General features: G+C 40.5%; 1 protein-coding gene across 1 annotated transcript in view; it reads right to left on the bottom strand.

The window, feature by feature from the left end:
* Positions 1–14,558, bottom strand: part of CPNE4 (copine 4) — a gene marked incomplete at its 3' end in the record, with an annotated part of 437,878 nt that overhangs the window by 23,617 nt on the left and 399,703 nt on the right. Inside the window, exon 10 of the mRNA XM_080934848.1 lies at positions 14,055–14,114. Coding sequence (XP_080790974.1) covers positions 14,055–14,114 — 60 coding nt within the window. The remainder of the gene's footprint in view (positions 1–14,054; positions 14,115–14,558) is intronic.

Here is a 14,558-nt window from a genome sequence, read left to right as displayed (position 1 = left end):
CAGCTCCATATATGAAGGATAGGCAAAACTCTTGTGGCCAAATTCTGTGTAGAGAATCCCTACTCCCCCTCAAAAGCTGCCATCTAATTTCTATGCAATCAGTTGCAGATATATGTATTGGGGTGGTTTTAATAAAACTTCTCCAGGAGCAACACAGTAAAGCATTCTTCCCATCCATGTGAGGACTCCTGTTTGAAACACAGAACACACCTGGATTGTCATTGCAACTGAGGACTAGAGAAGAGCAGCCTTTGTCTGGCCATCAAATAGTCTTTCTCCTTCAGCTTTCTGAGATTATTCTATCTCACAACTAACTTTTAAACATTTATATTTTAAGTTATCATAAAAAGCAATAAGTTTCTTTACTGAGATTTTATACATAAATATTGTCATGTTTTATCTTAATTATCTTAATTTTATCTTCCAAACTGTTCTTTCCTGTGCTTTGTGGCTCCTCCTGGATGATTTCCATTCTTCCCACAAACCCCCCTGTTCCCTGATCACCTTTATTACATTACCCTATGTTCCCCCTGTCCCTTAATATTCCTTCTTTTTATTGTGGTCCATTTCCTAGCTTCATAACACACACACACACACACACACACACACACACATGCACACACTTTTTCCAATCTCAGCTCCATATGTAAGAGCTGAGAAAACACAATATTTGTCTTTATAAGTTTGGTTATTTCGTTTCATTTAATAATTTCCACCTTTGCTCTGGCTGGGATTATGATTCAACTTTTTATTTTGGCTGAATAAAACTCCATTATGCATCCCATGTTTTTATCCATTGATATGTTGGGGACATCTGACTCTATTGCTCAGTTATTGTAAATGGTACAACTATAAACACAGGGGTGCAACACCTCTGTGGGATGTTGACTTAAAGTTGTCCTTCATATATATTGCCAAGAGTGGTATGTCTTGGGTATGGTGGTTCTGTTTTCAGTTGTATGAAGAGCCTCTATATTGATTTCCATAGTGAATATATGAGTCTACATTCCCCACTAAGAGTGAATAAATGTCCCTCTCTCCCCACATCCTGACCCACATTTGCTACATGTTCCGATGATGGCCATTCTGACTGGGATGGAATGAAATCTCAGAGCAGTTTAAATCTCCATTTTCTTAATGGTTAAAGATGTTTGTTGCTTTTTAAGTATTTAATATTGGCTACTTGTGTTCTTTTCCCCCCTGTGTGGCATATGACACATGCGTGTGTTTGGGGGGTGTCTTCATGTGCACATGGATGTGTAGGCCTGAGGTCAATGCTTCTGCACCTTATCTATTGAGGCAGCGTGTCCTTTGTTAAACTCAGAGCTTGCTGTTTGGCTAGTCTGGTTAGATAGCTTATTCCAGGGATTCCTTGTCTGTGTACTATTCACTTTGACTTTTAAATGGATTCTGGGATCTGAACTCTGGTCCTCACACTTGTGGACCAGAGCTATTCCTCCAGTTCTTGCATTTCTTCATTTGAGGGCTATCAAGTTAGACATTAGCCTATTTACCTATCACATGATATGGTCTTTGACATTTTATTTTTGCAGTTCTTTATATATCCTAGATATTAATCCCTTCTTTGGTGTATAGTTGGGAAAGACTGTTTTCCAATTCTCTGTGTTGTCTCTTCCCTCTGGTTGTGTATGAACACACACATTGTTTCTTCTGCTGTGGGGAAGCCTTTCTAGTTCATGTAACTGGACTTGTCAATTCCTGACCTTATCTCCTGTGCCATTGATATCTTTCTCAGCAAGTTCTCTGTTGTGGCTACATTACCTTGAAGTGTTTTCTCTGTGGTTTCCTCTAGCACTTTCAAAGTTTGATATTTCAAATTAATGTCTTTGACTCCTTTGGAATTCATATTTGTGTAGGGCAAGAGATAAGTCTCAGTCATCTGCATGTGGAAATGGAACTGTCCTGGTACCGTTGTCAAAGAGGCTGTTTTTCCAATGGATGTTTTTGAGAGAGTTGTCAAATACTAGTGACTGTAACAGTGGGGGCTTATTTCTGGACCCTCCATTCTCTACCCTTGGCCTTTTATTTGTTTTTGTGCCAGCACTGTGCTGTTGCTGCTGTTTCCCTACTACAGTGTGTAATGTAATTTGGAGGCAGTGATTATAGTACTTCTAGCATTGTTCTTTCTGTTAAGGGTGACATCATTTGGGATGCTTTGTCCTTGCTTATGAACTTTATCTTGTTTCCCTACTTCTGCGAAGAAAAGGCCATTGAGATTTTTATTACACTGCATCTGTACGCAGATCTTTTTAACTACTGCCTTCCCATTAACATCATTATTTCTGACGATCCATTAGCATGGGAGGTCTATACAAATTCTACTGTCTTCTTCGATTTTTTTTCCTGAAAACTCTTTCACCATTTGTTAATATTTTCCCTTAGTTATTTTATTTACTTTTAACCTGATGTGAATGGTGCCCATCTCCCACCAATTCTACCCCATGATTCTTTGTTGTCAAGTATAAAAAAAAAAAAAAAAACACTTATTTTTGTTGTATTCTGTTATCTTGTTGAAATCTTCATCAGGTCTACGAGTTTTCTGGTGGACTACTTAGGATACCTAAGCTAAGTACAGGATGATCTCATATAAAAATAGAAAAATTTGACTTCTTCTTTTCCTCAATTTGTCTTATCTTATTGCTTTAGCTAAGGTTTTTGAACACTGTTAGAGAAAAGAGTGGGCACCGGTCTTGATCTACAGTGCTCTTGGTTATTCTCCATTTACTGTAATGTTGGTTATAGGACTGTTTTATAATAGTTTTCCTTATGTTGATTTATATCTGCTCTATTCCCAGTTTCTTGGGTACTCTGATCATGAAGGGATGCTGGGTTTGCCAGGGCTTTTGGTACTACTTGAATTAATTTGATTTCAATCCCTGAGGTCTATTTATTCATTTGCTGATCATACTGGTTTGTAAGTATAAAGCCAACATTGACTTTCTGGGATAAAACTAACTCGGTTATGTGCTTGTGTTCAATTTGTAAACGTTTTATTGAGGATTTTAACGGCAATAGTCATCAGGGTAGTTATCTCTAGTTGATTTGTTGTGAGCACTTCCAGTTCGTCATCAGAGTCATACTGGGTTTTAGACTGAGTTTGGTTTTAGAATTGGAAGACCTTTATCTTTCTGTTTCATAGAACCATTTGAGAAGCGTTGGTACTGGCTTTTGTTTAAAAATTTGGTAGGATCTGGCAGTGGTCCTGGGCTTTTCTTTAGACCACCTCTCTAGTCCCCAAAGAGAGGGCTAATCTTTTGACAGACTCTATGTACTGCTCTTTAATCAAACATCTCTTAACAGCAAAAGATAGCAATGAATACTTACAGCCAAGGCTGTTAAAATGAGAGGAAACACCTTAGCTTTGCAGTAGCGTCACCACTGAAAGAATAGTCAACCTGGCAAAGTCGTCTCAAAGACTGTTCAGCTTAGGATGGAGAAGAACAGGACACGAAGTCGTGGAGAATGTAGAGTATTCATGTTGTATCATAATTTCTTTGTGTCAGCATTATACTAGAATGTGCCCATTGGTTCCCTGACAGCAAGAAAGCTCTGTTTTTCTCATATGATCTTGAGGATTATGAGATGGGAATCACTGTGTTAAATTTAAAAAATTCTATTATAACCAATGACTGTGATGTCCCCTGGACTTTCAAAGAAGTGGGGGACATCCATAAAGAACAAAACTCACTATAATTAAAGAGAAAGTTGGTGGAGGAAATAGATGTAGTCCTCTAATCAATCAAATGAAAATAATAATCCATTGTCATTTATTTACAAATTCTTTTTTTTCAACGAAGCCACTTCCTCTTTTCCTTACCTCTTTAAAGGACTTAGTTAAAAATTATTTTAGGAAGGATTTTTCAACTCTATTTTCAGAATATCTCTTCAATTTTGACAAGGGATATCTACTGACACAATGAAAGTATAAAGTACAAAGATGTAATAGGAAAGATCATGGAAAAGAAACTTACCACCTCAGGGCATCCTGACTGTGAATAATCATGAACAGAGATGAATAACTTATGTTAAAACCTTTCTCCATGCAGACTGCTCAATTGGCATTATCACCTTGTATAAAATTGTAAGAAAGAAATTGTTGTTCCTTTTTATTAGTAACTGTGATGACCAAAGGTAATGAAGGACACATAAGTGGTGTATGATGGGGCTGGATTTAAAGTTACATCTACATGCTTTCAATGATAATGCTTCATTAATATATTGTAAGCATGTAAATCTCTGTTTAAAAGCCATCAGTAGTTAAATGGATAAAGAAAATACAGTGCATGTATACATGTATACAATGGAGTCTTAAAGAAGCAATAAAGAAGAATGAAATTACATTGCCTGCAAAAAAATTGATGGAACTGGAATCCTGTTCATCACATAAAGCAAAATAACTCAGATGCAGAAAACAACATATTGTATGTTTTCTCTGGTCTGTGGATCTTAGATTTCAGATGGCTAGATAGATTTACACATGTTATTATATAGAAATTGAAGTAAGATTGTCTGATTCTGTGAAGAAAGATGACTATGTGGGAGAGAGAGTAGGTCTTTTCAGTGTTTCTTTCAAAATATGTTCTCTGTGTGAATGAAAAGGTCTTTATGAACCCTATCACTATGCACAATAAATATATGACAATAATTTAAAAAAGCCCCCCAAATCTCCAATCTCTAATATAACAGTTTCCATTAAAGAATGGAGGGGTCTGGCCAGGAGGTAGATAGACCATGCAGTTGGAGGCAGGACATAGCTGTGACAATTCAGGGGAAGTGGTCTTGAACTAATTAATTCTCTGGGACTAAGCAGCTGTGGAGGGAGGGAAAGGACAAGCAAAATGTACATGGCAGATGGGTAAGAGTAGGAAGAAGTTTTATAAAAGATGGATGGAGGTGACCCCAAAAGGACCCTAATGCCTCTATCTTTTGAGATGGGGTTCACCCTGAAGGTGAGAACCAATCTTCACAAAGAAAGAGAAAGCAATGCACAAAGCCTCCTCCAACTGAGCACTGGGATGGGAAGTGGTGGTATTTAAACCATCCATGAATTCTGAGCAAGAAACAGGAAATATCCTGGGATCCACTCATGAGGCTCTGTCCAGACAACTCTGGTCAAAAACATGTGCAGATAATTTAAGAAAAATGTTTCTAAGGGGAACATCAAAGAGGTGCTCGGAGTCTGCTGGTGTTTGTACATGTTGTTAACTCCAGCACTTGGGAAGGCAAGCTGATGTGTGAGGGTTGCAAGGCAAGGTCAGTCTGGGCGACAGGGCTGTGCTAGACCCCTGGGCTAGCTAAGCTTGTTTCAGAGACCCACCGTTCTCAGCCATTTTCTCTTAAACTGATAAATTTTAGAGATGATGACACCTGTGGTGGTTTGAATATACTTTGCCCAGGGAGTGGCACAATTTGGAAGTGTGGCTTTGTTGGAGTAGGTGTGTTACTGGGGGTGCTGGGAATTGAAACCATGTTCTCTGGAGCACTTAACTACCCCAATTAAACACTGTCCTTTATAAGAGTTGCCTTGGTCATGGAGTCTCTTCATAGCAACGGAAACCCTAACTAAGAACACAGCTTGCATATACAGTTGGGTTTGGAAGGTAAATCAGAGCTAGGATGGTCAACTATGATATCAGTCTGTTTCTTCACAGTGAGAAAAAAAAAAAAAAACACTTTTAAAACTGTAAGGAACTTAAAGCTTGGTGTGATGGTATATTGGTATAATTCCTGCTTGAAATACCGAGGCAGAAGGCTGTGAGTTCTATAGGCTAGCCTTGGCTATATGTTGAAACCTTATCAAATCAAAATTAAAATCAAATCAGCCAACCAACCAACCAACCAACCATCCCTTTAGCAAATCCCCGAGGGTATTAATATGTATAAGCATTATAACCTGGATCATATTTTATTTGAAAAAGTAAGTCACCAGGAAAAGTTTACATTTTTTAAAATGATGCTAGAGATTGAATCAAGGTCTCACAGTTGCTAAGCTACCCCTTCTGTTCATGATACCCTTATTACAGTACTCCCCACAACTGAAGGCATCCTATCTCTGCCTCCTGGTTTATATATATATATATATATATATATATATATATATATATATATATATACATTGCCACTCCATCCCAGGTCTTCATTACCCAGCTGAAAACCCTGAAATGTCGAGAGCATTAAGTGACAGAAAACACATCTTGGGGGCTTGATATGGAGCTAGGAGAAAAATGTATAAAGAAGAGCAGCAGCTAAAGGAGCAGAAGTCTGTTCTCCCCGCACAAGGTTGGATGCTCTAGGCATGCAGCTGCCAATGCCTGGTATCTCAGCCTGACTGCATCATCTAGATGGGTGTCCTGCTATGCTGAGAAGTATGCATATACCACATCTGAGTGAGCAGATACAGATTTTGTTGTTTAGTAATAATACACTTAACTACTTTTAAACAGTTATTGTAAACCTTGAGGAATCCTGTTAGGCCATTTATATGAACTTTTCAGGCTGGCTTGGGAGAGTATTGTTATTATTATTAATTATTATTATCATTATTAATTAAAAAAAACTAGGGTAGAACAGAGATGGCAGTGAGATGGCGGTTGTTGCTAGACACATTCAGGGCAGGAACGCAATAGGATTTTGTGACATGTTTAATGTGGATGCCCATTAGGAGAAGGAGCAGATTTCTTTAGGGCCAGAGGAGGGTAATAGTCCTGGTGGGCAACAGGGCAATCTGAAGGCCAGGCTTAGTGGGTTTAAATTGCCCTACTTGGTTTTGGTGGTCTGCAGCCAGCTTTTGGGATGTCTTCATTTCCCACAGGATTAGGTCCTGTATCTATGTCCACTAGAGGGGCTGTCCCAGCTCAGGAGGATCTGGGAAAGGCTTTAAAATAGTAACTGGTAAGAGGGACGTAAAGCAATGACCCGGATCACTTACAACTTCCTGCAGTTGCCGTAAAGATATTGTCTCATGTGCCTACAATGCAATGGACAGTCTTAAGCCTATAGCAGCTATTTTTTTCTTCTTCTGTCAAGCAACAGTTTCTCAAGTATCCCTCCGGAAGCTGGGGACAAAATACCCTCCTTAGGAGGTGGCCTTCCACCAGGAGTTCTGTGTTCTTTAAAGTCAGCCATGGTGGGAAGAGAATGCACTGAAAGGTTAGATTTATTTTAGAAAAACAACAGTGGCTCAGGGGAGATGGGGCAGTGAATGATGGAATTAAGTTGAGAAACAAAAGGGGGAGGAAGACCAAAAAATGCCAGTCCCTGGAGTGGCTGCAGACACCCAGATTTCTAAGTGCCATCTAGCTAGCATAACCACTGAGTTTTCCTTTTCTGATTGTATAGGAGAAATCTTTATGAAAACCTGGTCTTAGGGTGAGAGTTCCAGCCTTCTCTGCAGGCAGCAGAGAGAGGACTCCTGGGAAGCAGCTCATGTTTTCAAGATGTGTGGAGTGGCCCTGCAAAATTGGGCATAGAAAGCCTACCAGGTGTTCCCTGGATGCTGTCTGGTGTGTGAAGCTGCTTCTGGGATAGGGCTAGCTGTGAAGAGTGAATGTGTCATTAGCAGGGGGTGGGGGGAGGGAGGACGACTCTGATGGATACAAGCCACTGGGAAACAAAATCTAGAGACCCTGGATCTCTCTTGTTACCTGGAACTCAAACGCATACTGTCACATTCTGAGGCAGCCACACAATTTGGACTTAGGTAATAAGCCTGGGAAGAGGTGTGGACTTCGGACGTTTCTTAAGTGATAAAGTCTTGTTCTTGGTTCTCACAAAATTCCGTGAGGCAGTCACAAGATTAAAATATATAAATTTCTATTTCCCTGGAACTGCTTGGTCCATTTCCTGGAAATGGTCAGACGTCTGCCTCTTCAGCCCATTGTACCCTGGCTGTGTGCCAACAGTCAGCATGCAGAGATCACGCTTCTGTCTCAGAGCCCATCAGGTGTCTAAAATAGAGACTTAGAAACTTAAGCCAGGATATGCAGTAGTTTTAAGGCTAAATGTGCCAGAGCAAGACAAGATTTCCTGGGAGGATCTTGAAATAGATAACCCGGATTTTAGATTTGATGGTCAGGGTGAGAGAATCCATCTTCAGCTTCACACATATGAAACCATGTTACTAAACACCACAAAAATCAGAGCGAAGTGGAAAATACCACCTTTAAATTTTTACAGCTACAAGTCACAAGAGTAACCATGCAAAATGTATTAATCAAAGTTACTGCTCAGGATTCTATAGTTTAGTAAGTAATTTTGTTTTACTTTCTAGTTGTTTCATATAATATTTCTCCCAGCCATTTTGTGTTGCCACATCAGAAGACTGTAGAGTGGGTTGTTTACAGATAATAGAGATGGAACTGGTTCATAGTTGTAGAGGCTGGAGTACCCAAGCCTGCCTCTGCTGTCCGCTGAGAAGCCTGGAACACCTGCCAAAAGACAGGCTCCCTGCTGGGATCTCTCTATTGCTACTTTCATTGAGGAAGACAGAAGAAAATGTGTATGAGAGAACATAGGTGTACTCCCTTTGATCATTCATATTATAATTACATCATGTTATAATTCACCAAGAGAGTAAAACCCTAATGATCTATCTACTTGCAGAAGATCCCATCTCTCACTTCCCAATTCTGTTGCTTTGGGGATTCCACACATGCTTTACGGGGACACACCCAAACTACAGTATATGTATATGCATTATAAAGACCACACATGGAGGCATACTATGGTGAAATTGAGCATTTCCGTTTTCTTTAGGTTCAGTGCTATCATAGGCATGGATCTATATGATTACCTTCCCTTAAAATTATCATTTAAAATGGTTTTTATCACAGTCCATTTAGATAAAGTACTGTAATCTACACAGTTGTTGTTTTACTGTTGGTCATTGAGCTGTAGAAGTCCCTATCTGTGAAAAGCCTGTGCTACATTTCACATTTCTGTGCATCTATAAAAGTTAAAGCTTTCAAAGGAAGCCTTTAATTCTCCCACCATCTCCCTTCCAGACACCTTACAGCAGCTGTCTCTTCCGCATTGTCTATAATTATATTTTGTCTGTGAAGTTCTAGTATCTGGTTTTATTTTTAGCTGCAGAGCCATGTGTCAAGCCATGTGCCTCTCTCTGTCTTCTGTTTCACCTCTGTTCACCTTCTCCAAGACTGTAACACCACAGTTGATCTCAGTTCTTGTGCCTCCAGATTCTCATGAGGTATATATGAAGCTCATTCTGAGGGATGCTCTGAGTTTTCCATGGTTATGTGAAAATTCAAGTACATACTTTCTACTGGGATAATCTGGGGCATGTATCAGGTTCTCAGGTGTCCTGGTTACCAAGAAAAAAAAATCATTGACCAAGGCTCCTTTTAACATCATCTGTTTTGTATTTTGATGCTGGGGACTGAATCCAGGGCTTTGCACATTCTAGGCAAATACTCAGCTTTGAGTCATACCACAGCTTCATTGAGCAACTTTCATCTTGGATCACTCTTCTGCCTGATTCTAGCCTAAAACCGCTCCTCTCACCCTCAATTGGCCAACCTCCCGTCTGCTCTTGCCTTTTCTTTATTGTTACTTTCTTGAATTCATACCTGTGATGCTTGTTTCTTTATCTCTTGCTTACACAGTAACCCAGGGTCTCACTTACCTTATCTGCTGAAACTATTCCTTTGAAGATGATGTATGCCTGCTGGTTACATCCCCCAGCCCATGTTTATTCATGTTCCTTCTTTAGCACACAGGATTGTTGCCTTGGTCTTATAACTTTCTCCTCTTGATCCCCTATGGGTCATCTGGCCATTTGAGCTTCTGGACCTCCTTTGCTATCTCTTCCTTTGCCCATGGAGGTCTTCTATGACTTCTCACTATTGGGTCTTTCTGTATTCTTTTCTTTCTGTATTCTTCTCTTTCTCCATCACTTCCAGATTGAGATAAATGCAGTTCCACCTATTTCTTGGGATTGAGGCTTGCCTTTTTATGTGCCATCCACTAGGATGTACTTCTAACATTCCCCAAAGCAAATCCATTCTTTTGTTTACAACCCTTTTGACTTGCATTTCTCTATGAACAACATCGCCATCCTTTGCCAGACAGGCAGCAAGTCCAAGTCATCTTAGATGCATTTGCTCTTAAAAATCTCTTTGCATCCCAGGCTCATTGCTTTTCTTTCCACATGTTCTTTCTCTTGATACCACATTAGGTTCCTGTCTTGTCACCATCCACTGGGTCTGTTGTAATGGCTCTTACTGTTGGGCCTGTTGCCTCTGCTTTTACCTCATGCTTCAGTTTCCACAGTCCTTTGCTACCATCACTTGCTTTTGATAGATAGTGCTTGGTAAAAACCTCCAGATTTCCTTCCCTAAAGCACATACCTATTGCGTTCCCATCCTGTTCTTGGCCCATTTGAACATTCCATTATGAACAGCATTATCTCAACACTCAAGTTATCTCAAACTCTGACCCAAAGATACCTCTCTACATCCCCCTAAACATACCTGCTATTCACACAATTAAGCTTCCAGAACATATTTGTTTTGGAAAAAAATGTATTTGAATTTATGTACATACATATGTAGCCCATGGGGATATTTTTCAAACTAAGTCTCTAGAACCAAAATCCATCTAAAACTGATTTTCCTTAGAGTTTGAGGTTAAATAAAACTATTTTAAGCTGTCTGCTTTTAGGAGTCATCTTCCTAGCTTTAACCCTCTTAATTTGAACCAGGAGCCCCATGAAAGATACAATGGCTTCTCTCCACTCCTGAATGCCATGTGAGATACTCAGAGTCTCTCTATGAGAGACTCAGAAGAAGTACTGGGGAGAGTTTAATAAAGGAACAGACCACAAATGTTTGGAAAAGATTATACAAAGTACATCATAGAGGGCAGAAGGAATGGTTTGTAGAACTCAGCAGAAAGAGTATATAAAGGACAGGGCATGTGGTGGGAATGGCAACTTTCTATCAAGGTCACCATGGTCCCAGCCTGCAAAGCATAAATATAACAGGACAAATCTTCTGCATTGGGTTTCCTGTTTGATCTCTGACTCCCATCAATGGACATACTCAAGTGACAGCTAAAAGCAGGAGGACCTGGATAACACAGGTGCTTGGGGCTCAGGCAGGAGTGGGGAAGGAAGAGTAGTCGTATGGGATGAAGTGGAGAACATCTAGGACTTGGTGGCACTTCTGACCCCCAGATATTACTCATTAGGATCCAAGTTTCTCATGTCTAAATCTACCTCTTTTGCTCAGCAGACATGCGCTGTTTCATGAACCAGTGAGGATCTTTGCCTCTGGTTGATGTACAGGTCTAATTACTTTCCTCTGTCTTGTCTCTTCCCTGCCATCTCCATGCCAGGGAGGCCCCTCCACGCCGCGCTACCCCCCCCCCCCATGTCTCATCTTTCTGCTACTCATTTTCATGCTGCAATAAAGTTACTGGGTGGTGCATAAGCACTAGAAGGCAGAATTAAACCACACACCATTTTTTAATTAACTGTACTACAGCTTAAAATTTGCATAACATTGCACTATTTAAGCAGTCAGAACTTCATGATGAGAAACCTGACTTCATTTTAGAAGCAAATGCCACTGGTGTGAGCGACGGGTACATTTTCTTGGACAGAGCATCGAGAACTTTTGTTCTCCTTTGAGCATTTCACACGAGGTCTCCAGGAGGGTCTCCAGGAGGAAGGGCCCTGTGATGGAACCCTCAATGGCTCTGCCCCTTCTCAGCATTAGCTTACATTCTCCTCATCTGTTGCTCTTGAGTGTGATCCCCCACTCATGTCCCCCACAGGTCTATTATCAGTTGTCACTGGAGGAGATGAGGGTGGGGGAGGAACATGGAGGGAGCTAGGACTTGAAGTGCTGCTGGTGACAAACACTGAGATAGTCTCTACCCAGCTGTGTATGTGTGTGTGTGTGTGTGTGTGTGTGTGTGTGTGTGTGTGTGTGTAGGTGGGTGGGTGGGTGATAAGGTGAGAAAATTGAGAAAAGCAGAGCAGGAAAGGCAACCTTTCAAAGTCAAGCATTCAAGAGTAAATCCCCAAACAGTGGAAGGCCACACATTCCAAAGAACGGGGTAGCACAAATTGGTTTTTGTGCAGACTTGCAGGGGAACACTCAAAGTTGAATGGGAAGATAAATGGGTTGAGTCTAAGAGGAACTGAGGAAGGAGGGTAAATATAATCCAGACACATTGAATGAAATTCTCAAAGGACTAACACAATCAGCCAGTATGTGGTCTGGGAATGCTGTGGGGTTGCTGAGGTTCTTCAGCACAGCCCCAAGAGTGAAGCAAGCCTGTGAAGGTTAAATAAGAGCCTAGGATCTACAAAATCCAAAACAAACTGAAATCAATAGAGTTTTCCCTTGAAAACCTATAAATACATTCTTGACATCACTCCTTTGCCTAATATCTTGGGAGACTATTTTAGTAGCTCTCCTTGGGACGGTTCTTGCTTCAGTTACTGCCCGGCAGATAGACCTCGATCAGCAATAAGTGTACCACATAGATAGTGTAGGATAGGTGTGCCCACAGGATTTGTTCTGGTTGCATTCTTTATGTACCAGTGTGTACATAGGAGGGCAGGTGGTTCCATCACTGAAGAATCTTAGACTTAAAGCAGTGATGGGCTCCTAAAGTATTCATAAGTAAGTGAGCAATTCTGAGTTTAGGCAGAACATAGGTTGACTTTTCTGACATTAGAACAGAAAACAAGTTATCTTAGTGTTCTAAAGCTGTGAAGAGACACCATGACCACAGCAACTCTTATAAAGGAAAACATTTAGTTGGAGGCTATCTTAAAATTCAAAATTTTAATTTATTACTATCATGGTAGGAATCATGGCAACATGCAGAAAGTATGGTGCTGGAGAAAGAGCTGAGATTTCTACATCTGGATCAGCATAAATAAGGAAGAGAAATTCTGGGCCTGGCTTGAACTTCTGAAACCTCAAAGCCCATTCTCAGTGACACACTTGTACCAACAAGCCACACACACTCCAACCAGGACTCTCATGACCTCATTTTTTCTAATAATACCACTTCCTATGAGACTATGGGGGCCATTTTTATTCAAATGACCACACAAGTGTCTTGCTAAGGAGACACCAGACCATTAGATGTCCATTTATCTTGATTACCCTTTCTAGTTCTGAAACCAGCATTATCCCTGGTCCTGGAACACATGAGTTTTTGTCAGTTGTGTTGGACTCAAACACATACAAAAGTTGAATTCATTTTCCATGTTTTCCTCACATGGCTAATTTGGTAGAGAAAACTAAAGAGATCCAAGCTTCACAAGTAATGTTCTGTAAGATGAGAGGTAAGCATTGTGCATGTTCCATCTCTTCTGTATTATAATCCATAGTTCTTTCCTGTGTTTTTAGCAGCCTACATTTTGTTATCTAAGTATGTTCTTTCTGAAAGTTAAATATGCCTATATCTCAGAACATTTTGAATACTGACTGGGTGAACACAAGTTTCCCAGGGTGGATGGGTGCACTTTTGTATGTGTAAATGTGTATTCCATGGCAATCATGTAGAAGTTAGAAGCCCACTTCTCTGAGTCAGTTCACTTTTTCTACAGTGTGAGTCCTTGGGATCAAACTCAAGTCATCAGGCTTGGTGACAAGTTCCTTTACTTACTGAGTCATTTCACAGTCTTCTTCACTGGTACCTCAAAAGAAAAAAAAATCTATCTCACCCAAACACATGAGTAGTGTCCAAATCCCACAAGGCTGAGGTGTTGAGAGTGGAGATGATCCTCTGCTCACCTGCTGAGACTAAATACCCACTCTCTCTCAACCTGATTTAACACAGTCCTCCAGTATTTGAGATGAAGCTCAGACTTACCAGAAGGAGTTGGAATATGGACTTATGTAAAAAGCAGGGCCCCACACAATACTTGAGCAACAGTACTAAAAAAGTTTGCTCAAGATTTTTAAGATTTCTTGTATCTGCATATCCACAAACCCAACACCATCCCCACCCCCTCATTGCCTGAAAAAAGGATAAATGGAGAAACAGCTTACTGTAAACTGGATTTGACAGCCACCCATGATGTAGTCCAAGAAAGAATGCATCTTGTGGATCTGCATTAGAGAGGGCCTGGGTTAATAACACTGCCATCTCCCCCTGTAGACTGAAGACCTACTCTTAAGAGACAGGCTGTTAAGCCAAGGCAAAGGGCAGAGAGAGACCTGTGGTGAATCTTCAGTGTCAGTACAGATGGGCTCAAGACATCTGCAGATTCTTATCCCTTGTATCACTTTATTTGATTCTATGTATTGCTTTAATTAATATTCCTTGGGACAAGACCCAAACCATATTTCTAAGAGTCATTATTACTACTTTAGAATAAGGAATATCTCATACTTAGGTCATTTCTCCCACATCACTTGAATATCTTTCTCTACATCTGCCCTGTGCACAGAAGAGCCTGAACCACGACCTGCACTTACCTGTTCTTTGGGGCAAGATTTTCCGTGGGAAGTGGAAGGTGACATTGGGCTGTCACAGCTTTTAGGCCACTCATG

This window comes from Micromys minutus (assembly GCF_963924665.1).
Source record: "Micromys minutus genome assembly, chromosome: 21".
In the NCBI taxonomy this organism is placed as follows: domain Eukaryota; kingdom Metazoa; phylum Chordata; class Mammalia; order Rodentia; family Muridae; genus Micromys; species Micromys minutus.
Note: the sequence above shows the minus strand (reverse complement) of the source record. Positions and strands in the feature narration are given on the sequence as shown.